General features: G+C 48.5%; 11 protein-coding genes across 11 annotated transcripts; 7 read left to right on the forward strand and 4 right to left on the reverse strand.

Annotated features, from left to right (window-relative positions):
• Positions 1–8: 8 nt before the first annotated feature.
• Positions 9–1,460, reverse strand: C8Q69DRAFT_448505 (hypothetical protein; the record flags this gene model as incomplete). Its single annotated transcript, XM_028629292.1, has 3 exons — positions 9–563; positions 625–734; positions 794–1,460. The coding sequence occupies 3 exons, from the start codon at positions 1,458–1,460 to the stop codon at positions 9–11; spliced, it is 1,332 nt and encodes a 443-aa protein (XP_028481104.1).
• A 499-nt stretch (positions 1,461–1,959) lies between these two features.
• C8Q69DRAFT_482635 (putative C6 transcription factor) lies at positions 1,960–3,942 on the forward strand. The gene has a single exon (XM_028631666.1). The coding sequence runs from the start codon at positions 1,999–2,001 to the stop codon at positions 3,850–3,852; it is 1,854 nt and encodes a 617-aa protein (XP_028481105.1). The 5' UTR covers positions 1,960–1,998; the 3' UTR covers positions 3,853–3,942.
• Positions 3,943–4,044: 102 nt separating this feature from the next.
• C8Q69DRAFT_482637 (cysteine dioxygenase) lies at positions 4,045–5,275 on the forward strand. Its single transcript, XM_028631667.1, has 3 exons — positions 4,045–4,508; positions 4,577–4,835; positions 4,894–5,275. Exons 1-3 carry the CDS (start codon positions 4,212–4,214, stop codon positions 4,986–4,988), a joined length of 651 nt encoding a protein of 216 aa, XP_028481106.1. The 5' UTR covers positions 4,045–4,211; the 3' UTR covers positions 4,989–5,275.
• Positions 5,276–8,552: 3,277 nt separating this feature from the next.
• Positions 8,553–9,758, forward strand: C8Q69DRAFT_448508 (hypothetical protein; the record flags this gene model as incomplete). Its single annotated transcript, XM_028629293.1, has 3 exons — positions 8,553–9,180; positions 9,560–9,611; positions 9,656–9,758. 3 exons carry the CDS (start codon positions 8,553–8,555, stop codon positions 9,756–9,758), a joined length of 783 nt encoding a protein of 260 aa, XP_028481107.1.
• Positions 9,759–9,825: 67 nt separating this feature from the next.
• Positions 9,826–10,528, reverse strand: C8Q69DRAFT_510953 (hypothetical protein; the record flags this gene model as incomplete). The annotated part of the gene is made up of 3 exons (XM_028633231.1): positions 9,826–10,194; positions 10,255–10,326; positions 10,391–10,528. The coding sequence occupies 3 exons, from the start codon at positions 10,526–10,528 to the stop codon at positions 9,826–9,828; spliced, it is 579 nt and encodes a 192-aa protein (XP_028481108.1).
• A 287-nt stretch (positions 10,529–10,815) lies between these two features.
• C8Q69DRAFT_517827 (hypothetical protein) lies at positions 10,816–12,027 on the forward strand (the record flags this gene model as incomplete). The annotated part of the gene is made up of 2 exons (XM_028633425.1): positions 10,816–11,734; positions 11,799–12,027. The coding sequence occupies exons 1-2, from the start codon at positions 10,881–10,883 to the stop codon at positions 12,025–12,027; spliced, it is 1,083 nt and encodes a 360-aa protein (XP_028481109.1). The 5' UTR covers positions 10,816–10,880.
• An 898-nt stretch (positions 12,028–12,925) lies between these two features.
• On the forward strand, positions 12,926–14,232 carry C8Q69DRAFT_448511 (hypothetical protein; the record flags this gene model as incomplete). The annotated part of the gene is made up of 3 exons (XM_028629294.1): positions 12,926–13,467; positions 13,537–13,816; positions 13,888–14,232. The coding sequence occupies 3 exons, from the start codon at positions 12,926–12,928 to the stop codon at positions 14,230–14,232; spliced, it is 1,167 nt and encodes a 388-aa protein (XP_028481110.1).
• Positions 14,233–15,879: 1,647 nt separating this feature from the next.
• C8Q69DRAFT_482645 (hypothetical protein) lies at positions 15,880–17,523 on the forward strand. The gene has a single exon (XM_028631668.1). The coding sequence runs from the start codon at positions 15,901–15,903 to the stop codon at positions 17,221–17,223; it is 1,323 nt and encodes a 440-aa protein (XP_028481111.1). The 5' UTR covers positions 15,880–15,900; the 3' UTR covers positions 17,224–17,523.
• Positions 17,524–17,559: 36 nt separating this feature from the next.
• C8Q69DRAFT_502097 (hypothetical protein) lies at positions 17,560–18,954 on the forward strand. The gene is made up of 2 exons (XM_028632381.1): positions 17,560–17,570; positions 17,622–18,954. Exon 2 carries the CDS (start codon positions 18,031–18,033, stop codon positions 18,772–18,774), a length of 744 nt encoding a protein of 247 aa, XP_028481112.1. The 5' UTR covers positions 17,560–17,570; positions 17,622–18,030; the 3' UTR covers positions 18,775–18,954.
• Position 18,955: 1 nt separating this feature from the next.
• C8Q69DRAFT_482647 (hypothetical protein) lies at positions 18,956–20,523 on the reverse strand. The gene is made up of 5 exons (XM_028631669.1): positions 20,312–20,523; positions 19,696–19,852; positions 19,481–19,621; positions 19,322–19,414; positions 18,956–19,262 (listed from the first exon to the last, which is right to left on the reverse strand). The coding sequence occupies exons 1-5, from the start codon at positions 20,312–20,314 to the stop codon at positions 19,234–19,236; spliced, it is 423 nt and encodes a 140-aa protein (XP_028481113.1). The 5' UTR covers positions 20,315–20,523; the 3' UTR covers positions 18,956–19,233.
• Positions 20,524–21,059: 536 nt separating this feature from the next.
• C8Q69DRAFT_409637 (putative C2H2 finger domain protein) lies at positions 21,060–24,224 on the reverse strand (the record flags this gene model as incomplete). Its single annotated transcript, XM_028628255.1, has 3 exons — positions 21,060–23,671; positions 23,768–23,911; positions 23,981–24,224. The coding sequence occupies 3 exons, from the start codon at positions 24,222–24,224 to the stop codon at positions 21,060–21,062; spliced, it is 3,000 nt and encodes a 999-aa protein (XP_028481114.1).
• Between the last annotated feature and the right edge of the window lie 1,412 nt (positions 24,225–25,636).

Genomic DNA, 25,636 nt, shown 5'->3' on the forward strand with positions numbered 1-25,636 from the left:
GTCAACCGTCAATCGTCCTCCTCATCCGACGAAAATTCAATACTTCTCCAGGTCAGCTTAGATTCATCCCCCTCACTCCACCAACCCAAGAATCCTTTCCTGTAGAGCCGTCTCCGCTGAGCCCATGATCTCTCCATCTCCTCCTCTCGAGCATGCTCTTCATCCTCGTCGTCAGGGTCGTCAGGAAATTGCCACTCAGGGCTCTCAAAGAATCTCCATCGTACCAGTCGCGACTGATCCCACATCACGTATCCTCTCCTCCGAAGGTCCCGCATATACCAACAGCCCACAAAATTCGATCGTGTCAATTTCAAATGTGTCCATTTCCATGCTTGTGCTGGGCCGGGATCGGGATCTTTCACGAAGGAACTACCAAGAACAGCTTCCAGGTTCTCGCCGTCGTAACGCTCCAGCGGGACTTGGTCATCCTCCAAATTTAGAGATCTGACTATGGTTGAAAGGGTCATACCCGCATAATCAAAATTCGGATTTAGAATTCGATAACGATCGTCATAACCCTTGGCCGTGATGACCTTCCGAAGGAAATTTAAACCGCGAAACATCTGTGCGGACAGTGTGAGAATGTATGAAAGGTCATTCGAGCGTCACCACGGGAATGCTCACATAATAATCCTTCGCGACGTTCATACCGTCGCCCTCCCATACTTCGGTATCATCGTACCTGACACTCCATACACCCCACTGCACGTCATGAGCGGCAACTTCATTGAAAGCTATGATTATCTCAACAATCAGCGGACAGAAGACTTCTAAAACATTGGCAGATACTTACGTATGGACAATTCTCGGTAAAGATACTCATGGACAGTATACATCTGTTCCAGCTCCCACGGAGCGAGCTTCTGGAAGAAGATATCCCATTGCTCTTCCGGACTAAAGTCAGTAGTTTCTTTGGGCTTTCGTTCGTGGTCCTGGTTCCGTGTCTGAAACAGCCATGTCCAGAGCTCGAATCGATAGAAACTGCTGATGAGCCGACGTTTTTCATTGTCTGATAGGGGCAGACCAGTGGGGTCTTCAGAGACTCCACTCAGTGGGTTTTCGGACAGTGCAGCGGTTGCAAAGTCCGCAACGAAAGCCTCGATAACCCGATGAAGCCTTTGCATGCAAATCGCATCTTTAACGGTATATTCGAAGTTTGAAGGGATCCTGCGGTTCAAATAGCAGTGGAGGATTCCTAAGACCTTCCCTCGTGTCCATGGTTCGATCTGTGAGGACTTGAGGACCGCGATAACCTCTGGAAGTAGATCAAAAGAGACGATATTCGATACTATGCTTTTAATGATTGCGTTCTTTTGGTCAAGAAAAGCATTGTATAGGGAGGAATGTGAGCGAATGGCAGTTTGAAGTGTTGTAATGTCAGGCAGCAATCGCAATATCAACTGCCTACACTCAATAGGCAAAGAGGTGAGAGATGCTGCAGGTCGTTGTTGCAAGTCCATCACAGGTTTTGTCCCTGCAGAAGAAACTAAAAAGTCTTCAATTTGCTGTGCTATGAACCGCTACTTGCAGTATGAACGGCCCTTTAATTAGTCTTGCAAAGGACATCAGCGAAGTTAGAACTACCTTTCGATTACTTGCAAGAAAAAAAGCGAGTCATAAAGTGTTGCGATACTTCTCGCTGGCAGCTCAAGGGTGTTTTGTTAACAGCCGTCAGCCGCATTTCACTGATACTGGACCTAACTAGTAATCACTCGGTGCATGGTCTTACTTAGTGCACGGTTTTTGCTGCGGAATCTAAAACTTCAGGATACATATATATATATATATATATAGGTATATATATAATATATTGATAATGATTTGATTAGATTGTTGTTAAGACATTCGTGTTTTAAAGGTTTAAATTCCTTAGCAAAAACTGTAGGTCCAGTAAGTAAGTAAGCGCTAACTACTCCCGAAGGCATTTTGCCCCTCGGGGTATAACTACGCACTGAGTCCCCGAGCTTAATCCCGCAGTTATCTGCCCTCTCAACATTCATGGTGACCATGACAACGAAATCTAAAGCTAATGGGCTTGCTGCACTGGCGTGCACAGAGTGTCGAAAACAGCATCTCAAATGCGATGCTCGCAATCCGACCTGCTCACGTTGTCTGCAGAACGGCTATATCTGCCAATATCTTCCCTCGCGACGAGGCGGCCGCAGGAAAGCCCGACAGACTACTTCCAGCCTTCCCAATCAATTGAACGCCAACACCGATCATGATCTCAGCTCAAGGTCAATGAAACAACGAGAAAGAGGACTCCAGAAGGATCTTGGTTTACCTGTTCCTCTGCCTGAGCAGCCTGATAGCACACCACTGCGTCACGCGCCACCTCCCACCAGTTTTTCTGCTGGCCAGGTCTCATGGCCCGGGGTCCCTTCTAGGGACGACATAAACGAAGAGCAACCAGACCAGATTCGGGAATTGAACCCACACGATGAGCGCTTCGTTCGTCTCTATTATGAGAACTTTCATGTCGCTCATCCCATCTTGGTCCCCAGCACCACGTATCATGACCGACAGTACCCCGAATTCCTCCAATTAGTGGTGAACTTTATTGGATCTCACTATGTCCCGTCCAGCCCTATCCTGCAGTACAGAGAGAAAGTGCTCACAGAACTGACCTGCAACCCAGACCGATCGCCATGCATGGTTCAGGCTTGGTTGATCTACTCAATCGCTACCTACGCCCGTGGGGAGTGGCCGGGCGCGCAAGATGCCCTCTCACATAGCGTTGAGATCGCTTTGGAGCTTGGCCTGAATCACAAGGAGTTCGCCATGTCGACGCAGCCGGAGAACAGTATCGAAGCAGAAAGTCTGCGAAGGACATGGTGGGAGTTGTATATTACTGATATCTTCATGACAGCTTCGTCCAAAGGGAATAGCTTTTTCTGCGGAACAATGGCTTCGGAAATTGCATTGCCCTGCGAAGAGTCCGCATACACCGGGGTTTGTGACATCCCAGCACCCCAGACAATGCTTGACTTTAAACGCAGAATCTTCGCACCTGAAGAGACCGTCTTCTCCTCCTTCAGCTACCGTATTGAGGCTGCCACAATATTGAGCCGAGTCCTTGTCTTGAATCGGCTGCAAGACTACCATCGGGATCATCTGCAAGCTGTCGAAAATGCGCTTGTGAGTTGGGTCAACCACCTGCCCGCTAGAAAATTGGACATTGTCGATTCATACGGAAATATCGATCAAATGATGTTCCAAGCTCATATGACGATCGCATACGCTAGTATGCTATTGCATCTCCCACGAAGTGACCTTCAACGTGTGTTGCCACAAGCGGACGAACGATTCTGGCCTGTTACCGCGCGCAACCTATCATCAACGTTCACCCGCCCAATCCACAGCATCAAGGCCATTGAGGCTTCGCGACGGATTTCAGACGCCGTTTCGATCTGTCCGAATGTCCCCAAACATACTCCTTTCGTAATTCCCGCATTAGTGCTATGTGGGATGATCCAGCTAGCCACATCCATCAAGCATACGGAAGAGTGTTTTGATCACCACTATAATCGAGTCATTCTAATTCTTGGATGCTTGAAAAGTACGAAACGAATATGGAGTCTAGCTGATGCTGCCTACGATCGCTTGCGGACTTCTGCAGCAGAAGCCCTGTCGGATTCCATGGAGAGATGGAGTACAGAACCACTGAGGAATCTCATGCCAACGTCGTCGACTTCCAGGGATGAAGGACAGACGAATAGGGCCGCACGCCCAGCGACAGCACTCTCAGAGGGACAAGATATATCATTTCCGCAAGTTGTGCCCGCCTTTATTGACCCAACTTGCTATAATGATTCGTTCTTTACCCCTATTCCGGACTTTGATATAAATTGAATCAACGATTTTCTGGATATCAGTAGGCATAGTGAGAAATAATTTATGCACATTATACAAAGAGCTCATTCCTTTTTTGTCTATTTCCAGCGAGCTGGACGTTGAGATCCTTACCATAATGGGCGTTCCGCTCGTGTTGGGGGTTTCTAGCATTCGGCGAACCAAACAAAGGCGAGGGTAGTTGATCGCCGATTGAGCACCGAACGTCGAAACTCCATCGGCGATGGACGCGCAACCCATGATCTGAGGACGTGGTATCATCTTATATAAAATGCGTTCATCTCTATCTCTCAGCAGTGTATCCTGCCTAAATTATTAGCTCAAGTAATAGCCCGTTACGTCAATTATTACCACGAAAAATGTCGACCTCCGTCCTGTCCACGAGCTCCGCCACGGCTGCTACAAACAAGGACCTGTACTCTCCTTGTTATTCGCCCCCGGAACGATACAGTCTCCAGGGCCTTATACGAGACGTCAAGCAGCATCTAGGAGAATCCGGTGGCATCTCTTCTGAAGATGTCGATTCTCAATACTTGATATCCCTGGCACAGAAGTACATTTCAGATCCAAGTGATTGGATCAGTTACTTCTACAACGACCGCAGCAAGAACTACACACGCAACGCTATTGAGAATATCAACCACAAGGCTAATATTGTGAGTCGACCCTAACATCCTCTCCTTCTATATACCTAATCAGAACTGAACTGACCTCGTCCTCGTAGCTTCTTCTTGTATGGAATCCCGGAAAGGGCTCCCCTATCCACGACCACGCAGACGCGCACTGCATCATGAAGGTCCTGAGTGGAGAATTGCATGAAACCGTTTACGAAACTCCCGATAATGAACCTGGTCATACGAAGCCACTGACCGTCAAATCATCGACTACCTACGGAGCGAATGAAGTGACATATATCTCGGATAAGATCGGTCTCCATCGAGTACACAATCCCAGCAGCTCCCAGGTGGCGGTCTCTTTACACTGTAAGTCCCCAGAATGCGAATATTAACGCGAAAGCAATCTGACAATTGTTCTTTTCAGTGTACACCCCGCCTAACGCTGCTGACTACGGCTACAATATCTTTGACGAAGCCACGGGTCGCGCAAGCCACGTCTCTCAAGCTCGCACCTCTTAGATGACCATGGGGAGAGGACGAGATTTCTATATACCCAGTCAAAGACTTCAGCGAAACTAATGCGGTCTGGAGACCATCTCGGTGAAATCATGCATTTACGACATTTGATATCTTATCCTGTTATCGAATCTGTACTTTTCAGCGATGTTATTTCTACATTTAAGATTGTAATTAGATTTCTAGTAGCTGTGTTTTATATATAATCTCAACTTTCAAAGCAATAGTAATAGTTTAGACGTCTGCAAGGATTAGATCTTGATATTCAAGCAGCCGTGAAACTGAGACAGTGAAATATTGCAGAAGTTTACGATCGCGTCCTTGTAAGTTCTAGAGAGTAAATTGTCCATAACTACTATAGGTGATGACGTACCGCATGTATACTTGCCAATTGGAAAGTAGACTCAACATTCCATGTGTAAGGAGTTTTATGTGCAACTGGCTGTCGTCCATCCTTGTCTCAAGATGAAATGCATTCAAGGGTGGCTGTATTCGCGCGATAACATTGGGCAGTTCAGAATTGCGGTCTGCACCTGCGACCACTCTACCCGATCGCCGATCTCCCTGCATCGACAATCCTTGAGTCGCCGATTGCTAGTTACAGTAGCTAAATGTCGGTGTCAACATTTCAAAAACGGGATCTTGCGTGTTCGATATCAGGTTTGCATCAAGACGTGGCTGATACTTTACTTCCGCGAAGTAGGCCCCTGATGAATCCAGGGAGTTGTAAGATTTGGACGTGGCATTTCTCGTCTTGCGTATATTAGAAGAGGTCATTCGGATATAGTTATTCAATGTTGAGGTTTGCCTTCTCTCCTATGCTATATCGAAGGCTCAACGCGCTCTCGAGGGCTGCTGACGAAACAGAAGCGGTGAAAGATAGCGAATTATATCTAGAGACGATTACTAGTAACTTCAAGTGTTGTCGTCTGATTCCCACGAAGGACGCGGTCAGGGCCAATCCGCGAGAGACGACGAACCGATTAAACGCTCGCCATCAGTATCAAAAATACCCTGTCCCTAATAGTGGCTTGAACGGTTCAAGGGGGTGACCAATGCCGTAGTTCCTACCTAAAATTAATTGATACCAATAGGATTGTTTTGATATTTTCGGCTCCACGGTCAAAATTGCACGACACCGCAACTTCGTCAGTGTAAATGTGTTCCCGTAGATACGAAAAAGCTCGCAACCCCCTTGTCGGAGAGCGCGGATGATCCATAGTAATGTATTTATCGAGTGCCAAAAAAGGATCTTCGTTCACGGATCTTGCCACTGGTTGGAAACCATGGCGAGGTGCGAATTGACGCCGGATAAAGAAACGCCTGACGACGATAAATGCGATAGCGATCAGCGTGGAAGCCAGCACCAATGCAAGCCGTGGATGGAAATCAGGAACTATATCCACAGCCAAGTCATCAGTAGAATAACTAAACAGTAAGATGAGAGGATGAAACGATCAGATTGGAAGACGGATGGCTAATGTTAACTACCATACATAGTTATGGTACCTAAGGCTTAGTCAAAGAGAAGTATCTCGCCTTCAACAATCTTAACGGACCATTGGATTATTCCCAGTATCACAGACAGTGGGATTCAGCAGTTCGATTGGCACAGTGGATCTACCTAAACTGCCACAGGCTGCCCGAACCTTGATTTTCCCATGGTTACCTCGCCCTGCTACGGTTGATCTTAGTTGATACTGTACAACATAACAAGCATTGGTGATCTGTACCGAGCGGTAATATCTATTCGTCGGGAGCTGACGTTATCATGTTCATCTTGACCATAGGCAACTGAATATCAGAGACGAACCCCTTCGGAGAGACTTCTGGGCTACTTACACCTGAATATAAGAGGATTAGCTCAACCGTGGTCCTTCACCAACACGGCTGTAGGCTTGGCCAAGAAAAACCTACTTTCGCAACATGGTTGTCAGTTTAATTGAAAGTACTGACATTATTGATAAGAGCTATGGGACGGAGAAAGGCTATGTTTTTCCAGGGATCGAATGGTACATACAACTTCTCTGATGCAGTAGTTACTGCGTATTCCAGTATTGGATAAGCCAAATAGGGTCTACAACGGGAGCCTTCCAATGCCAAAATCACTACAGTGGCTATGTTCGGCTATAAACTAAGGAGCAGCCACCTGCGATCAGGGATAGCTCTGAAGGAGCTCTAGACCGGAGAAGCATAGTGAAGGGAAAAGATATCGACTAAAGGAGACTTCATGAAAACAGTCAAAATGCGTACGCAGATAGGGCACGACCCGGTGCAAAGGATACTACCATATGTACTGGAATACATACCAAGGTTGCCTTCTCGAATATCCTTACCCTCAGAAGAAACATTTACGCTACAGTGACCTCACCTCTACTAGTTAACTAGGCTGAAAAAGTATCTAGCTACATATGGTACTTGGGCGCCTACAAATGGTTACCTGATCAACAAGAAAGTAAGTATGAATGCGATAGAGTGATGTCACATGAAATTTCCTTTCACTTAATGTAATACTTTCTAAATCCATCAACGGCCATGCCAACATGGGTGACAATGATATCTGATAGAATCGGGGGCCATAATGCAACATTCTAGCAATTTATCAGTTTCCTGAAACAGGATATACGGCCCTCACATCTATACGAAATCTTCGAGAATTGAAAAGTTCGGCAATACAACCATCCCGCTTATTTTCGTTTATTCTCGATTTTGAGACATAAGAATGGGCATCTCGGACCGTCTCGGGGTGGGGGAAGATCCACCGCAAACGATATTTAATACTTAATACCCGGCAAACCGGGCACGAACAACGCCAGACCCACACAGAGATCTACCATACTTAATCTGAGTACAGCAGGGATCAGAGGAAATACATCCCAATGAGAATCGCGATGCGGCTCAGATCTCGGTTGTTCATACTCCAGCTTCCGCAGTGTCCTTGCTCCTGGAGGTTCTCATATGAAATAGGTATACAAGGTGGGAATGACTGGAGAATGCTGTGTTGATTCGTCTCCAATCAGCATGCCATATTTACTGCATATCCATCCTTGAGAGCTTTTATAATGATATGAATCTACAGTGACAAAGACCCACTCAAGCTCCTGAGCTGCGAAAGCAGTATCGATATCCCCGAAGCTATCAAAGCCACGTACGTAAACCCTTCCCCAGATCTAAGATGTATTAACCAGCCCCACTGGTTCATCCAAGCTTTCAACCTTGATGTGACGAACGATAAACACTGAACACGCGAGATCATTAACCCATTAAAGTATAGAGAAGACCCAGTATTTGGAATATCTTTTGCTCTTATGATCAAATCAGGAATGCATGACATCGGTAGTCTCTGCGTCACAGGTTAGCTGGTGAGAAGCTACCTGTGACATGAATTCTAGACCTCAGTTCAGCTCTTGAAGAAACGATCCATTGCCACATATAAGTACATCCTTCACAGCTCATGCATGATTGATCTTCTTGGTTTCGAAAATCAAACGTTCCCGGTCTTTCGTTGTCCTATCTTCCTCCGTCTGAAGTATACTTACGGAAACGTCGATTTTTCAACTCATCAAAATGGTTTCCGTCCGACAGCTTCTCCAGGGAGCCATGACACTTGGCCTCGCGGGCTCGTGTCTTGGTGCCTCTCTCTATGACCAGCCTATCCTGAAGTCGAACAGCCATACTTCCAGCAGGCATTCAATTTCGTCCAATTCGGATGACCCAGCGTGTAGCGACGTATTCCACGCGACGATGCACGTTGCTCAGAATGCCACCGCTGGAGATAAGTCTCTTCCAGTTGTGCATCGAAGTGGCCGCCTGTACGCCATGAAGGACAAAGACCCTACGCAGTGGACGTTCGAGAGAAAGGACGACGGTTATATCATCTACAACGTGCACCCGTCCGGTACCAAGCACTACTGGAGCTTCAGTTACGACAACACCATCGGCATAACCAACTATGAGTATGAGGCCAAGAAGGCCTACATAGTCCGGGGCGACGAGGAAGACTCCCCTTTTGGAAAAATCACCATTTCCTGGGACGATAGATGCATTGTCGTTCCCGCTGATGAATCCGATCCCTTCCAGATGCTCCAGCTGTCGGCATGCGACCCCGTCATCTTGGAAGTCACAGAGCCTATAGTCTGGAGAAATCCGAGCGACCTCTGCAAGTCTCAAGAGAGTGGAGTGCACGCACAAGATAGTAAGATTCACCCTATAGACACGAGACTCCTTCCTTCGGCTATTAGTTCCGATTGCATCGACACATTGAGTTGAACATCCAGAAGGCTAACCGCGACCTGCAGCGTGCAGCACTTACACAGACTGCCCCCGTGGTCTAATAAGCTGGAGGTGCTGTCGCAAGAGTGATCATAAGTGTGACTATGCGGACCCTCTCGCCGGGAGCCCAGCCTGGGCAGGATGGTGTACTTAACCTGAACAGTTGCTGCATAGTGAGGGAATTCACGAAGAAGCTCAGCATAATCGTTGATTGATAGAGAGTTGATAATTACATTGAAGGGAAAGAACATTTTTATGTGACATCACTTTGTCAGATGCATACCTGCTTTCTTATTGCTCAGGTAATTGTTGTGCCAGTCCAAGGTGTGCGCAGACACCCAAGTACCTAGGTATGTAGGTAGATGCTTTTTCGATCCAGTTAACTAGCTAGTGTAAAGGTTGGACGTTTACTACTACTACTACTACTACTACTACTATTACTATTACTACTATTACTACTACTGTGATAATATGGGCCAACAGAAAGACTGTCACTGGTAGCAAGAGCTTTGATTAAAATTTCATAATACATGTCGATGATCGCTCCTTTCGTCGTCAAAGCAAGAGGCTAGTGGTCCATCATATCTTCCCAAGTCTGGGACCCCTGACCCTGTGACAGGGGCTGGATGAGCTGTTGCTCCTGGTAGTGGTGGTGGTGGTGGTGGTGCTGCTGCTGCTGCTGCTGCTGCTGTTCCTGCTGTTGTTGCTGTGGCTGCTGTGGCTGTTGTTGCTGTTGTTGCTGTTGTTGCTGTTGTTGCTGTTGTTGCTGTTGTTGCTGTTGTTGCTGTTGTTGCTGGTGTTGCTGGTGTTGCTGGTGTTGCTGGTGTTGCTGGTGTTGCTGCTGCTGCTGCTGCTGCTGGGCTTGCTCGCGCTGCTGTCGCCTGCGTTCTCGGCGACGAGCTTGTGTGTTTGGACCGCGCCTGCCTTGCCAGGAACCCTGCAGTAGAATACTTTAGATTAGACTCATAATAAGATAAGTACTGACAATAGTACTTACCAGGATGAGTAAAGCTCTACGCATGTTACAGGTTTCGGGACCGTGAGATGAGGTCCGACAAAATTCGCACCACTGGTACCACAGATATAAGTATTATATTAAAGTATGGAGTAGAGGTATTCAGAGATATCTATACCTTCTTCTTCCTTAGTCGTCTGGTATTGGTCCCGCCACCTCGACGATCGCCTCCATCACGACCAGGTTTTTTGCCATCTGACCCAGAAGAGGCTACTTGGGTATTGGCGACACTGGGAATATCCGTAGTACCCGACATTGTCTTCGTGGATGCCCAACAGCTAGTGTCAATAATCAAGGTAATCGTGAAGAATGGTGAGGGAAGAATAGTAAGGGACAAAAATAAGGGACGACAGTAAGGGACGTAAGGTAAGAGGAAGAAAGGTGAGAGGAAAAAAGGTGAGAGGAAGAAGAAGAAAAGGAAGCAAGGTGAAGAATAAAGAAAAGGGTGCGTTCCCTGTTGTGTTGGTAAAGCATCTATTGCTGAATGAAACACATTAGAACTCGGTCACCACCTTCTGTTCCTAACCTCCATGATACTCTTAAGACTTCTATTTTCTGTGGATTTCATAACTCTGGCAGACTGCCTTCATCTTTAAGCACGCATAAACATGGCATCTGACAAGCATCCCGATATCCCTTTCTTCTCCATTCCAGGAAACCTGGCGGAGTTGCAAGCACTCCTGAAGGAGGCAGGTCTTTTCAATAAGTCTATCCATGATCTCCCCGGTAAATGGCTTCTCTCTGGGTCCAAAGTAACTCAGATGCAGTTCCTCGCGTTTCATATCGTCTTCCCTCGAATTGCAACTGCAACCCGTCTGGTCGACCGAGATCTGGCTCAGTATGGTCTACACATGTTTTGGAGAGAAGCCCAAGATATCTTGGGAAGATTCGACGACTTCCAGAAATATCTGGGCCTTCTCGTACATCAACTGTCGATAGAGGACATCTCCAGGGACCATCCATTCTTTCCTTCATCTCTCAGAATATTGAAAGACATGCAAGAGCTTTGCAGTCCATCATACGTTTCTAGTAAGAAGGGCGCTGTACATAGAGATGCTGAACACTTATCGAAAAGGTCTGTGTTTGGAAGCAAACGTCGTCCGGATGAGGAAGACACGTTGGCGAACACTGCCAATGAAGAGGCAGAAATCGAAACGGAAGCTACGGTCAACTCAGCGCTTGTGGTATTCCTCAGGGAGCTAGCATGGCTAGTCGATGATCGCAATTGTGAGTTTGTGTATGATCCACTGGCCGAGAAGGCCTCGTTCTCGAAAGACACTTCTTTTACTGCAATTACAGACGGCAGTCTTCGAAGGCTCAATACGGGGGAAACTTTGGCCATTCTTGAAGTTAAGAAACGAAAGAGGCGCCAGGAGCCAAATGCGATTCCCATGCAGGAGGCTGCGGAGCTAGTCTGCTGGTTGAAGAGCTCTTACCGAAGCACTCCTTTCCTAGACGGGCAGTATGTATGATTCATTCCCTTGCAAACTTGTGACAAACTGACGCTCTACTTTTTGGTGCCTTAGTCCGCTCATAATTTCCCAAGATGCACATGAAATCTTCCTGTCGTTCGCGTTTCTTGACCAGCTGTACCTCGAGTACCTTCAGATGCCCTCTGTCGCCAACCCTGCCTGGAAATACGCAGCAATACAGACATACGGCCCCTTCAAAATTGACAGCGCGGAAGACATGAATATGTTCGCGACTCTTGTGATATCCATTACACTGGCGGCGAAAGCGCTACCGAGAAACTGAGTAGCAGGTACTTAACTAATGCTTGGCAACTCTAGTTACTGCATGAACACCGCTGAAGAAGTTGTACCTGGCACTGAACAAGTGTTATCCGTCACTGAATAAGTGATATCATGCGCTGAATAAGTGCTATTTCACACTGAAAAAGTGTTACCTGGTACTGAAGAAGTACCCCCTCCAGCAATAAGCTCGCACCTCACCGTGGTGCTGGAGTCTAGTAGCCAGGCTGGCGAAGCTAAGACGAGCTCTAAGTATTTAGGCCAGCACGTATTTTAGTCAATATGTTTCCTCCAACATGCATGTCGCACTTTTGCTACTCGAAACAGAAGACATATAAATGTTTATCTGCAGTTATTATAATTCGTACAATTTGTTCTGTCTGTGGAACGCAGTCTGAAACAGAGACGAGGGCTGTATCTGAGGTTCTTGTACTTATCGATCTCAAGGCATTCTGAGATAATAAAACGTGGGATACCATTCTCGATATCAGTTTTCATTCATTTTGCCTCCGAGGGCCAGATATAGAGGAATATGTTGATATGCGTACTACCGGGTAGCAGTACTAGCTAGTTCAATGTAGTTGGACTTTACATGGGATACCTTGTGGAATGCTGGAAAGCAGTGATCTCATTATGACCAGTCCATAATTACTTGCGCAGAATATTGTAAATTCCATGATATATTAGGTAGGTACTGCTCGTGGGATGAGGATGATATCCTCTTTGAACATGGATGAGTCAGCTTCAGGCAGCGCTGAGCATATAACTATCCGCACAAAGCCCACAGCTTCCGTTAGGAATCTTGCGATAGAACACATCCTTCGCACCAGATACTATCCTGTCCTTTTATCCCCAGCTCTTACTCTACTTCGCCTCTCCATATACATAGAGTTGAACTGGCCATGGCATCATCCATTCGCCTGAAAGGTCGTCAAGTTCTCAAAAGTATCAGTTCGAGTTTGGACCTTAGAAAATTCCCCAAAAAGCGTGAGAAGGACGCATCTGCCGCCACTGTGATCAAAGATGTTGCGCGCAGCACAACTCGTGAGAGTCTAAGAGTCATATTGACGTCCATTTTGATGAAAGGCGACGAAGATTTATACTTGGAGAACGACGCTGCAAGCTCCTTATACATCAATTTACTTGACCTGCCACTGGAGGAAAATGATCATCCCGCAAACAATGATTCTTCCTGCTTTTTCAGTCCTATGCCATCTGATCGGTTAAAATCCTTTCCCTTCGATAAAAGCGATCCAGCTACAGAGCGCTTCCTAGATGGGTTTGATTCCTGGGACGAGAGCAGGGAGACACTGACTGGATTTCGGGCACAAAGAAATCCTGAAAGCCTTATATCTGAACTCAACTGGCTATTCAGCCAGTGTCGGCGAATCTCTCCCAAAGGTGATAAGACATATCTCCATCAAGAAGCGAATTGGAAGCATATGTGGGTGTCTCCTGCTCTACTTAATAGAAGGGGGGAAAAAAGAATATCTTCTAATTATTTATGTCTTAGGGCACTTTCTCCGGAAATATTCCACGATGACCTTTTCGGTATGGTTGATCGTGCCGGCCAGCTTCATAGCAAGGGTAAATTCGGACGTTTATTCGATATCACAGACGGATATTGCGCAGCGCGTTGGGATATTCGTATCAGTGAGCCACATATCATTGTTATGATTGAGCACGAATACGTCGCCGATGAAAAGATCTCACGAGCAGAAGTTTCGACGATCCTTGCTGCTATGATCACACAATTGGGACATGGACATCTCGAAGAGCATTGCATTCCTCCCGTAAGCGCATTTTATGGCCCCTTCCTTTGAATAAAGACTATAAATTAACTATCGTTACGCAATGATTGCAGGTAATGCTCGTCTCGTTTATGGGCTCTCTCAAAGGAAGGATCTTGCAGGCTCACGTCACAGACAGCGGACTTGTTATCAAAAAGTCTAAGCTGTACGATTTTGATAAACAAGTGGACTTTGAACGATCTATCACTTTGTTCACACGACATATGGCATCTGATAGAATTGGGGACACTCGCCAATTGACGATGTTTGATCTGGAAAACAAGACAGTGCCTATACTGCACTCTGCCGCCACTGACAAGTCTATACGCGCTGTCGCAGACTCGGAAAACAATATTCACGAGTCTATTGAGCCGTATGACCGGGGCCTCTGGGAATTAATGCAAAGTGTCTACTTGTAATCCTAGTTGAGGCTGAGGGAAGTCTATCCTGGATAGGTAGGCTTCATGATTTCCTGCAGCGCTCGCTTTACTTGCTATGACAGTAATTACTCGCTATGCGAAAAGAGTGGCTGGTTCAGGATGCGAGTCTCGTTTTCTCTTTTTCTCGCACATATGTTCAAGTAATAAAATGGAAATTTGAACGATTGCAAGATGTGAGATTGCTATCCTTCTGTCCTGAGGGCCAACTCCATAATCAGGAGAAAGTTCTCGACTTCTGTCGCGTTGCGTTGCATTGTACTCTTTCTTAATAACGCAAGTTGGCAAGGCCACTAATGCTCAGTCTTGGGCGAAGACTTTGTGCGAGGCCTCGGAGAAATTTGGTAAACCTGTGGATATTGCAAACAAATAATGGGAAAAGCAGTTGAAAGACGCATGGGGGAAGGAACCATAATCTGACACTCTGGTTACGAGTATTTTCCATATCCAACGTGACTTGTCTAACATACTGGTCAATAATTCCACGGACTATGCTGTTTCTCAGAACTCGATTTGCGTGTATACCGTTTTTAAACAATATGCCAGGGCTAGTTTATCCAAAGAGGTATCCTCTCGCTTGCCTAGTTAGGTACTTAACTGATTATCTGAGTAGGTACCTAGGTAGGTAGTCAGAACTGGGTATGATGTCATCCATTCCCTACTTAAACGATTTACAAGCAGAGAGAAGTGAGTATGCATTTCGAAATCGACATGGTTATTATTGTAGCTTTATGTCCAGCTTTCACATAGCGCCAAACATGCAGAAATGCAGGCTGTTTAGTTTGTGGCAAGCGCCGTTAAAATTTACTTTATCTGGTCGAAACGCCTATCGCTGGCGGCGGGGCTTCCCCCCGCTTAAGCCACTATTTATCACTCGATGTAACGCTCAGTAGGGCTGAGCATTTTCTATGCTTGTCGTATGTTTTTTCTCTAAATATTATTCGAATCCTATTAACCATATATTCCACTTTTGACGTAGCAAGCAATACCTAATTGTTCTGGGAAGTAGTCGTCGAAAACACCACACTCTATACTTATTGCTCTAAATAACCGTCAATAGCGACAATCTCTATCGCCATAAAAGGACGCGTCAGCGGACCCCAAGCTGTCTACCTAGTTGGTCAGATAACAAAAGACTGTTTGATGTCCGCGCTAAAGTGATGCTTGATTATCAGCCTCACATATGATTAGCCCCAGGACCGTTTATTTTATCTGATCTTGTAAATGGCGCCAAGCCACTCCGCCAAATCCCTCTGACACGCGGCCCAACTCTACTGTGAAAAATAGTATGTATATTCGCGACAGCTCCATTTCGCAGTTTCGATTCCATTTTCGAAACATCTCAGATCAACCGTCGAAATGAGCTCTCGCCGTCGAAGATTCGTTATCTTCTCAGCCTTGGCCTGTCTGGCCTCCGCTATACCACTGACCGGAGCAGAACGCGATGATAATAGATCTACTCTTCCAAATGCGAATCATATCTTCAACGCCGTCCACTCTGCCATGAGACAATGGGGCTCGTCGCTCAACCATAATGGAATGTCTTTCTTCCTGGCCACCGTGCCAAAAGGGACGCAGTTCTACCACGGCACATCCTCTTCGGAGCCTGTGAATGGTACGGAATGGCTTGCCTTCGAGCCAGAGCATGCGATGGGCTTTGCGCGTCCACGAGGAAGAGGCCCTCCGGGGCGTGGAGGCCGTCGCGGCCCTCCACCAAATGGGGCTGCTCCTCCACAGCGACCACTCGAGAGTCTGGCAGACGACGACGACACGCCCAAGGCCGGATATCTACATACCTATGCAGCTGCTAAGGATCTACGACTATTGTATGTCGATGGAATGTCAGCAGGGAAGTCTTCCATAGGCACATTGGACTCGCAGGATCGGATCCTCTACAATGATAGCGTCGATTCCTCCGAACGTGAAGGCCAGGGACGGGGACCGGGAGGACCACCTGGAGAACGAGACCGTGCCATCCAAGGATGTAATATTGCAAAGGAAGTTTGGGATGATCGTATCGACGGTATTCTGCGTATGGAGGCCGGATTTGAGATCATCTTGTGCAACTTTGGGCGGGATCTAGACGTCGTCCGGATCACGCAGGCGAAAGGATTCGAAGAACGTGCTCATGGCAAGTCTAGACAAAAGCCGGGTCATCCACACAGCCCAGGTATGAAGGCAAAGGCCGGTAGGATGGGTCATAATACCTGGATCAAAGCGATTGCTGCACGTTATCACAGCATTGGCGGTCATCGTGTCATCGTGGATTATGACCACTTTGTCACGGCGTATACCTACGCGCTTGACCTGTTCCCAGGAGATGCCAGCCTGCCGCGCCTCAAGCATCTTCCAACAGAGGAGCTAGAGCCTTTACGCCAGGATCTAACCGAAATGGTCATGAAATACGATCCGCCTCGACACTCGTTCGACTGGCAGTCGATTGCTGATATGATTGTGACGCGATACTCTGACAATCTCCAAGTCCTAGCCGCTGGAAACTTCACCACGATAGAGTCTCTTCGCGAGGAACTCGAAAACATACTCGCCCCGTTTATCGACTACAGCGACTACAACGCAGGCAGCAGCGCTGATATTACGGACCGCTGCGCGGGACAATTCATCCCGCACGACGCGCCCAACAACACCGTCGCTCGCCAGGCCGTTGAAACAATTTCCCACAAGATCTGCTCTACCCTAACGACTGCCCTGCTGGATACCACGATTGACTTGAAAACAGCCATCAACAGCTTTCAAGAACTAATCGACTACCTTTCCTGGTCGACCTGGAAAGAATGCCGGGGATGCGCGTACGACGAGCTCTGCATGATTCCCATGTGGCCGATGGGGACCGTCGAGGACTATGAGCACCCTCGCTGCAAGGATCCCGACGAGCCAGGCTCGCAGGGGAAGAATTACTGGGGAGGTTTTGGACGTCCTCCTCCAGACCATGGGCATGGGTATGATGAGCTGTAAGGCTGGTGGAGCGTAGTTAAGGTGTTATGCCTTCCAGGATCCCTTTCTTTTCTTTTCTTTTCTTTCTCCCTTTCTGTTTCTACTTCTATCTCTTTCCTGTGTATAAATTGAAGTCTGTCATTTTTACCTCGATATCCCACTAGCATTAGACACTGCCTATCCAGAAAGGACTCGACTGTCTGGAAAACCGATCCATCACACATCACAGGTTGAGAGCTAAGTTGATACTCCATTAAACCAAAGAATCAATATACCCAATATGTAGCAGAACAGATCCAAATAATCACATTCTCAATAAGCACAGAGAAACCTTCCCTTTCATCGAAACCCATATTCATTTACAAAAAGTACATACTGTCCGTGCACGAACCTTAAGCACCTAGACTAAGTAAGGTTAGTTTATCAATTCGATAAGCCAAAACAGCAACAGTACTTCTAAATCCAAATCGGCCTCTCCCGATCCAATCTTCCCCGATTTCTTCGCATCGCATCGCAGCTAGATTTATCCAGCATTCTTCACTCTGAATTCGAGAACTGGCATATACACAAAAACGACCAGCACAGTTTTAACTACTTCTTCTCTCAAATAAAAACAAGCAAGAGAAAATATCCTCCCCCGCGGAGTCCAGATCGACCGCCACCGCGATCTCGCAGCTGTTACTTTAGGTACCTACGCAAGCTTCAACCCGAACAAGACCTCCATCGCAACAAACGAAGAAGCAGCACAAGCCTCAAGAACAACCTAATCACTCTATCCACGAATACTTCCAAGAGAGTCGCGCTCCTACGCGATCATCGCTGGCCACAATGACCTCGACAGAACCCGAACGCACAGAGTCTACAACAACCACGACAACAAATACCATCACACAAGATTCGACAGAAAGAACCCTCTCCCCCTCTCAATCTCAATCTCAATCTCCATCCCACGAACCAAAACCCTCAGACTCAGACCAAAACCAACCCGACACCACCCCCTCTCGTCCCCACCGTCCTCGAAAACAAATTCACACCCACCACTGCCGCTTCTGCAGTCACCTCCTCCTCGCCACAACGCGAGACATATCCCTCCTTCATCGACGGCGCGAACCCGCTCAAGACGCGGCATTCATCCTACCAATCTCGTCTCCATCGGGAGATGGTGAAGGATCGGATTCTGAGTCCGAAGCGAACGGGGGCGGGAAAGAGACAAATTACACGATCCTTCTCTCAACTCTCCTTCCGGATCGGAAACATACTATTATCCGTCGTGCGGATGGGTTCGAGAAACGGCTTTTACTACGTTGTGGTCGGTGTCGGGTCGTGATTGGGTATTTTTTGGATAATGTGCATTTTAGACAGCGGAAAGGTCAAGGGGGTGCTGCAGATGCAAAGAGTGATGGAGGGAGGGAAGAGGGTGAGAAGAAGGGGGACGATGACGAGGCGAAGGTGGTGTATCTCCTGCCTGGGAGCCTGGTGCGGACGGAGCAGTTGGATGTCAATGCGGAGGATGTGGAGTTGAAGTTGGAGAGCGATCGGGAGTGGAGGGCTTGGTTGAAGGGGGAGCGATGAGATCCTGCCGATTTGGGCGGACGTTAGATGATATTATCATTATGAACTACTTGTCGCATTGGGCGACAGAACAGGAGAAAGGATATTACTCCTTCCATCGGTGGCATTGATGTGTATAGATAGTTAGGTATTTATTGAACGCGGATTAGGCCGATGTTAGCCCGGCCACCAGTAATGTACATACATGACTGGATATAATACTTCGATTGCCTACTCTGTACTACATATAAGGAAGCCAACGCATGCAATGACCAGCATCCATTGAAAAACCACCGTCCACAGTCCGATTGACGCCTACGACTCTAGACAAGGATGCGACCGGGCGGGCCGCTGGCCGTGAGATCACGACTTCCGGCGGAGTGCCACGCCCGGCTCGTGGGGTAAGGAGCTAAGAAACATAAATCGCGGGAGAAAAGCATCGTGCATCGTGACAAGAAAAGCGCGGGTATCGTAGAGTGTTTAGTTGGCGAGGATGGTGCGGACGAGTTCTGCGGAAGTCAACACATGATCCAAAACGAACAGATTATTCCACGACATGGACACATACCGGTGTAGTTGATCTCGCCCGAGCTGGTGTCAACCGCCTTGAGCAGCTCGTCGACTTCTTCATCGCTCATCTTCTCGCCCAGATTCGTCAAGACTGCAAACGAAACGTCAGCCGCTATCCACTCATCGTCTATATGGTTCGATCCCAGGGACTACCTACTGTAACGCAGCTGGCCGACTCCAATGAAGCCCGTCAGGTCCTTGTCAAAGACCTGGAAACCACGGCAGTATTCCTCGGGCTCGCCAGGGTCGCGGAAACCACCGGGACGGTTGAGGACTTTGGAGAAGGATTCGAAGTCGACTAGTGTGGCAAAAGAGCTGTTAGCTTCCATATCGATTTCCCGGATGTCTTCTACTCTCTCGACATCTACTCACAGTCACTGCCCAGTCCCTTCTCAAGCTCCGCGATCTCCGCCAGCGTGGGGTTCTGACCGCAAGCACGGAGCAGGTCACCCAGAGATTCGAGGGAGACACGGCCGTTGCCGCGCTTGTCGAAGAGGGAGAAGGCCTCCTTGTAGTTGGTAGTCGAGGCCTGGTCGCGTTGTGAGTTCTCCATGTTGTCTGCTGGATGGATTGGGTTCCGCGGAACAGAAGAATGAACGTGTTTGTTTCTTTATCTGCGCGGCGAAACAAGGGAAGGGGATAGGAAAGGGAAAGTGATGAGGAATGCGACGGTTGGTCTCTCGCGGGATGATGGAGTCCTGGGGAGGGGTAGTATCCAGAAAGTGGGATGGAAGCTGATGAAGCTGATGGGAGCAGAATGGATTGATTGATTGATATGAGAGAGTTGACAGCGGATGGAAGGGAAAGGGAAGGGCAACATCAACACTGCCCGTGTTGAGGCTGCTCAGCCCGTCCCCGGCTCGTTCTGGCCTCCCAGTCGCCGTACCAGAAAAGCCAACCCAAGCGAATCCTCCGAGAGACCAACCATATTCATCCAACCACCAACAGGGGGCTCAGCAACAGCAGAAACATGCCAGAGAAAACGTACCATGACGGACTGAACGGGCCGGAATTCAATTCAGATCGGGAAATTTGCACAGGGAGAAGCAAGACGGGCGACGAGAACAACGACGCTGAGCAAATGAGATAGATAGAGGTGAATGAGGGAGAACAGGAGGAATGTGTCTTGTTTCTGGGGAAGAGTCACCAGGAGGTCCCAGCGTCAGGTTGGCTCTTGTTTGGCGCTGGCTGGTTGTTGTGGTAACCATCTCAGTCTCCACCACGCCAACACTGCTTATTCTCCCTCACGATCGGCACTAACTTGACATCCTAGAATAGAATGAGTGTCCCCGGGGTCTGATTTCATTATGGCGGCCAATGGACCCTCCTGACGGATCCTGTCTCTCCCGCAAATGGTCAAGACTGAGATATCACCGCAGTAGGAAGAATGGGATCTGGCTGAAGACTTATAATCTGTGAATAAACGGGCAAGGCATCAATAGATTCCTCCTATACTTATACGATGCCCGCTTAGATGGCACAGAAGTCTAGATAGAACACGGATATGCACAGACACTCGCAGTCCTGGTATATATATATACACATAGATAGAGGCAAGGTATCAACAAACAGCAATATATCCCATCTGTTATCACAAGAAAAAAAAAAAAAAAACTGAGCTCCTCGAAGTCACATGCTTCCATTCCATCGCTCAATTCCAATCCAATACCTGATATATCCCATCGATACGCCCAAGCTCCATCAGAGAATTGTTACAAGCAGGGAAACCATCCCTGCTACGGCTTTCCCGCGGACGCCATCTGCAGCTTCTCGATGCAGCTGTCCAGCAGATTGGCTGCTTCGTGTAAAAGTTCCCATCGAGTATGCTGAAATGTCTCGCGCAGGGTCATCAGTAAACCGAGGCATCGATTACGACCTTTGATCGTCTCGAGATCACTCGGTTCGCGCACGCCGCCCACACGCTCGAGGAACTCCCGCATGTCCCGTCGCTGAGCATCCGGGGTCGCTAGCATTGTCGACGACGCCAATGGCCCATCGAGCGCATATCCGTAGCACCACACCACCAGCCCGGCAAAATAGAGCACCCATGGCCGATTAAGCAGGAAATCCTCCCGCGCAGAATAGCACTCCTCCGTCAAAAGACATTGAGAGAGGAACTTCAACGCGTAAAAGGTCGCATCCCGTGCTGACGCCTTTGACGCCCATCGCTCCGTCATCTTTTCCCGCGCGGTGCTGTAATCCTTTGGAGTAATGGACCGCCCAAGCAGCCGTCCAGCTCCCGCAAAGATCTGACAGTCCACAATGTCCACGTGGGATGCCATGTGGGCGAGATGGTGGAGCACGGTACGAGCTTCGAATGTGTTTTCATCGTCCATCGGAAACCGTTGCCCATATGCGTTCAAGGCAGCTGTGGGCGCTGTCTGGGCAAGCGCTTGGTCGAAGTCATGTCTCCAATGGTCGAATGCCCGCAAGAGAGACGATCGCCATTTGTCTCGGCCTCCTAACGCTTGGGTAACGCCGAGGGAGCTGACCTGCAGGTCTCGTTGATTCATATGCCAGCTGACGCTCAGCAGTCCGGCCATGATAATCGTCCGTCCAAAGGGGTTGGTCCGCACCGTCTGCCCGTTAAGCGTCTTTTTGAGTCCGTCCAGAAACATCGTCGGTTTCACCCCGTTCGCATTGAGGCTCGATTGCATCCGTGCCACTTCAGCAGCACTCGTGGCTGACCACAAGGCTTCGTCACATGGTAGAGGCAGACGCATCTCATGGGCGACCATCTTAGCGGAATGTCCAAACATAGCGGCATGGGTTGAGTCCAGAACAAATGCTGCAAAAGCCACTCTGCGCGTTGCTTCTGCCTTGATCCAGTGCGCCCAAGACTCTTCGGGTCCATCTTCAGATACCGGTGTAGATCCAGTCCCGGAACGGCCCTGACGTTCCTCTCTTGCACTGGATGGGGAATCAAAGGCTGACCTTCCGATAAGAGAGCTACCTCGTCGCATCAGCGTCAAGGTGGTGTCGTGGTGGATGTGGGCCCGTTCATGCAGTGCCCGGGTCGAAAACATCTTTTCGTATATCTCGAGAAGCAGCAACGTCTGAAACACCCACAACTTAGCTGGGGGTCTGAAGTCTCCATCCATAAAGATCTCCCACCGCAGATGCCAGGCTATAAAGTTTGCCAAGTCTGCCGCAGCCTCTGTGACTTCTGCACCGTGCGCTTTATCCAGCGTTGATGCTCCGATCGCCATGACTGCCAGGAGGAGGAGAGTGGGTGTGGTGTCAGCGGTGAAAGTCGGTCGATGTAGAATTGGTAGTTGTGGATGCAGGTGGTACCAGTAAGAACCGATATATGTCTGCATCATTCGAAGACTTAGAACGTGGCCGTCTTCATCCATATTACCTTCCAGCAGAGCATCTTTCCGTTTACTCACGGCTGAGTGAGCGGGTTCGTTGAAACGCGTGATCATTAGGTGCAGCAGTTCCTGCCGTTTCTCCTCAGACATGATCGCCTGGGGAGGTCCAGAATCCAATATGCTCGTGACACTCATGGGATGCTGCGGGATCACGCTTGTGAGATAGTTGCTGTACGCGGTATCATTGATACGGTAGGAATTCTGAAACTGCGTTGGATCCGAATATCCAGGTATGACTCCTGATGGGGCCGTATATGTGACGGGAGATAGATTTGTCGCAGATCCGTTGAAAAGCCAAGCTGCAAAGTCATCCGCCATGGCAAAGGGAGACCTATTATACGTTTCCCCTCCAAAGACCGGGTAGGCAAAAGATCCCGTAGGATCAAACGCATGTTCCGCAGCACTAGGATCAGGCGCCACAATGCCGGTGACCGGATCGAAACTGCTTAGTCCAGCCGCTCCATACGATGCACTTGCGGGCGATGCTAGACCCGGCGTCGAGTACCCAGGTGGGCGCTGGTGAGAGACGTATGTGGTCGTGTCCACAGAGATTATATTTGGAAAGGTAGTACCTGTAGACTCGGAAGAAGCTGTTAACGTCTGATCCTGACCCATCACTCTCGCTGACTCGGAACGTTGCTGTAGCTGACTGGGACTGAACGCGGCGCCATGGTAAGCGGAAGTGCCCATTGACCTATACTTGGCGGATGGATTTGGGGGACTATACGAGGTGGTAGGGTGCACCTTGGGAGAATTCATGGAATACGTGCTGGCGCTGTTCGATCGCTTAGCACTCAAATCAGAGCTTCCATATCCTGTTTGAGGGGTCAGAGGAGGATACGAAGATTCCACTGATCCAGAGATAGCCGATCCCGTCGTTCGATAACTAGTTCGGGTCGCCGGACGGTTTGGATGACTGATTCCGGGACTGACAGAAGTGTCCGCCAGGAACGACGGTTGCGATGGTCCGGATGCTACATAGTTGTCTGCCGTCGGAGCTACAGTAGCGGTTGAAGTACAAGAGATGCCTTCATCGAGAGCCGGTGATGGAGGTACTGCCGGGAGATGACTGGCCGTCTGCGCGAAGCTGTCTCGTCTTTGCAGTTGCGATCCGTTCGTTGTATGTCGCTCCCGATGGCGGACACAGAGATCTTGTCGCACAAACGACCGATGACAGTCTGGGAAATCACATCGATAGATTTGCTTGGGAGTGTCTGGATTGCGAAGCGTCAGCCGAATTCTTTCTCGCTTTGGTGGTGACTCTCAGTCGTCAGTGGGCATACGGTTGAGTTGATGACGGTACAAATGCTCCGCTCTGGAGTAGCTTTTCCCGCATCCCTCATGTTTACACTCAAACTTCTTATCGGTTGGGATTGTCCTTTTTCGTTTCTTGGTCGATCCGCTATCCGCGGGGTCAGTGTCAGCATCCCGGGCCATTTGTGTATTGCCATTCGTATCACGCTGTCGCCGGGATCCTCGATCTGCCCGTTGTTCTCCTTTGGCCATTCCAACGGCAGAAAAGGTCATCTCCTGGACACTCCTCCTTGGGATGAGACGCTGGGAGATACTGCCAAACAGAAGGCGCTGCACTTTGGATAGGAGTAGCCTTCTAAGGTCACCGGGGGATTCTACTGGTATATTCCGAACCCACCCGTTTTCCTGAGAATACGATAAGAGGTAAACGACAGTAACCGCTGCGAGTGGATTTGCCAATGTCGCGCTGGGCCGGTTAATATCACTTTGGATTCCATCTGTAACATCGAACGAGCAGAAGCGGGCCACGGGACACTTTCAATCTTCCGTGCGGAAGAGAGGAATGGCTGGAAGATTGTTGTGTTGATTTGCAAGTCGGCAGGCAGCGACTGGTAGGGAACGACTCCGCGGGGCTGATCAGCAGCAGCAGCAGCAGGCGGAGCAGGATGCCCGAGATGAGAAGAAAAAAAGAAAGAAAAAAAGAAAGCAAAAAGAAGGGCCAGAGGGATATTGCAAGACGGCCGTGACGCTTACGGGATGGCCATGATGGTTCGTGGAACGAATCGCAAAGGCGTCGACCAGGGGAGACCGGCTGATTGGACGCCTTTCTGCTGGAGGGAAAGTTGAACGGCCAGAGATGGACTTGTGATCCTCCGCGTCGTCCGGATCCAACAAGAGGATGGCGATGGGAGAAGAACAAAAAGAAAGGAGGAGGATGAATAGTTAGTTGGTTAGTTGGTTAGTTGGTTAGTTGGTTAGTTAATGTTAATTAGCTACTTAGCTGGGCGATGCTGATGCTGATGAGAGCTGCTGATCGAGGTGGGGCTTGCGACGGGCAATCTCGAGAACGAGTAAGTAAGTAAGTAGTTAAGTGATTTTTATTTTACGTGCGTTAGTTAACTAAGTTAAGTATGATTAAGTAGGAGGATCGTGCTCGAGTGTTCGCGAGCTAAGTAAGTAGAAATGCAGAGACCATCAACGGCTTGGGCCGACAGCGATACAGTCTATTGGAACCATATCGCCAGAAGAGTTCGTGTCGTTACACCAGGGAGGGGTTTATGATGATTTAATGATTATTATTGGAAGCGAGTTAAGTAAGGATACTGCGTCAGATGTAAAACAGAGATCGAGTCCGCTCCCTATCTGATCATCTCAGCCGGAGCCAAACCACGGACGCAAAAGACGGCACGGATAACTAAGTAGTGTGGAGACAACACCACGGCAGAAACCTGGGGAGGAGAGGGGCAAAGGCCAGAAAAAGAAAAAGAAAAGACGAGAAGAAAAAAAAAAAAGAAAGCTAGCAGCGGGTGCATATCATACTGCATAGAAGGCCGTCAGAACGTTGGTAGAAAACTTTTCTATCGGGCACACTTCTGATTTAGATAGTCCGCATCTTGAAACATTCGACTAACTAGATCTGCTGTGGCCCACAGATGGGCAAATTTGCTTCTTATAGATGCTTCTCG

This window comes from Paecilomyces variotii, assembly GCF_004022145.1.
Source record: "Paecilomyces variotii strain CBS 101075 chromosome Unknown C8Q69scaffold_20, whole genome shotgun sequence".
Classification (NCBI taxonomy): domain Eukaryota; kingdom Fungi; phylum Ascomycota; class Eurotiomycetes; order Eurotiales; family Thermoascaceae; genus Paecilomyces; species Paecilomyces variotii.

Excerpts from the sequence above, each read along its gene's own strand:
- C8Q69DRAFT_482635 (XM_028631666.1), top strand. The coding sequence starts at position 1,999 with ATGGTGACCATGACAACGAAATCTAAAGCTAATGGGCTTGCTGCACTG.
- C8Q69DRAFT_482637 (XM_028631667.1), top strand. The coding sequence starts at position 4,212 with ATGTCGACCTCCGTCCTGTCCACGAGCTCCGCCACGGCTGCTACAAAC. Across the intron at positions 4,509-4,576 it reads TCAACCACAAGGCTAATATT|CTTCTTCTTGTATGGAATCC; the intron begins GTGAGTCGACCC and ends TCGTCCTCGTAG. Across the intron at positions 4,836-4,893 it reads GGTGGCGGTCTCTTTACACT|TGTACACCCCGCCTAACGCT; the intron begins GTAAGTCCCCAG and ends TGTTCTTTTCAG.
- C8Q69DRAFT_482645 (XM_028631668.1), top strand. The coding sequence starts at position 15,901 with ATGGGCTTTGCGCGTCCACGAGGAAGAGGCCCTCCGGGGCGTGGAGGC.
- C8Q69DRAFT_502097 (XM_028632381.1), top strand. The coding sequence starts at position 18,031 with ATGACCTCGACAGAACCCGAACGCACAGAGTCTACAACAACCACGACA.
- C8Q69DRAFT_482647 (XM_028631669.1), bottom strand. Across the intron at positions 19,622-19,695 it reads GAAGGGACTGGGCAGTGACT|TCGACTTCGAATCCTTCTCC; the intron begins GTGAGTAGATGT and ends TTGCCACACTAG. Across the intron at positions 19,415-19,480 it reads AGTCGGCCAGCTGCGTTACA|TCTTGACGAATCTGGGCGAG; the intron begins GTAGGTAGTCCC and ends TTTCGTTTGCAG.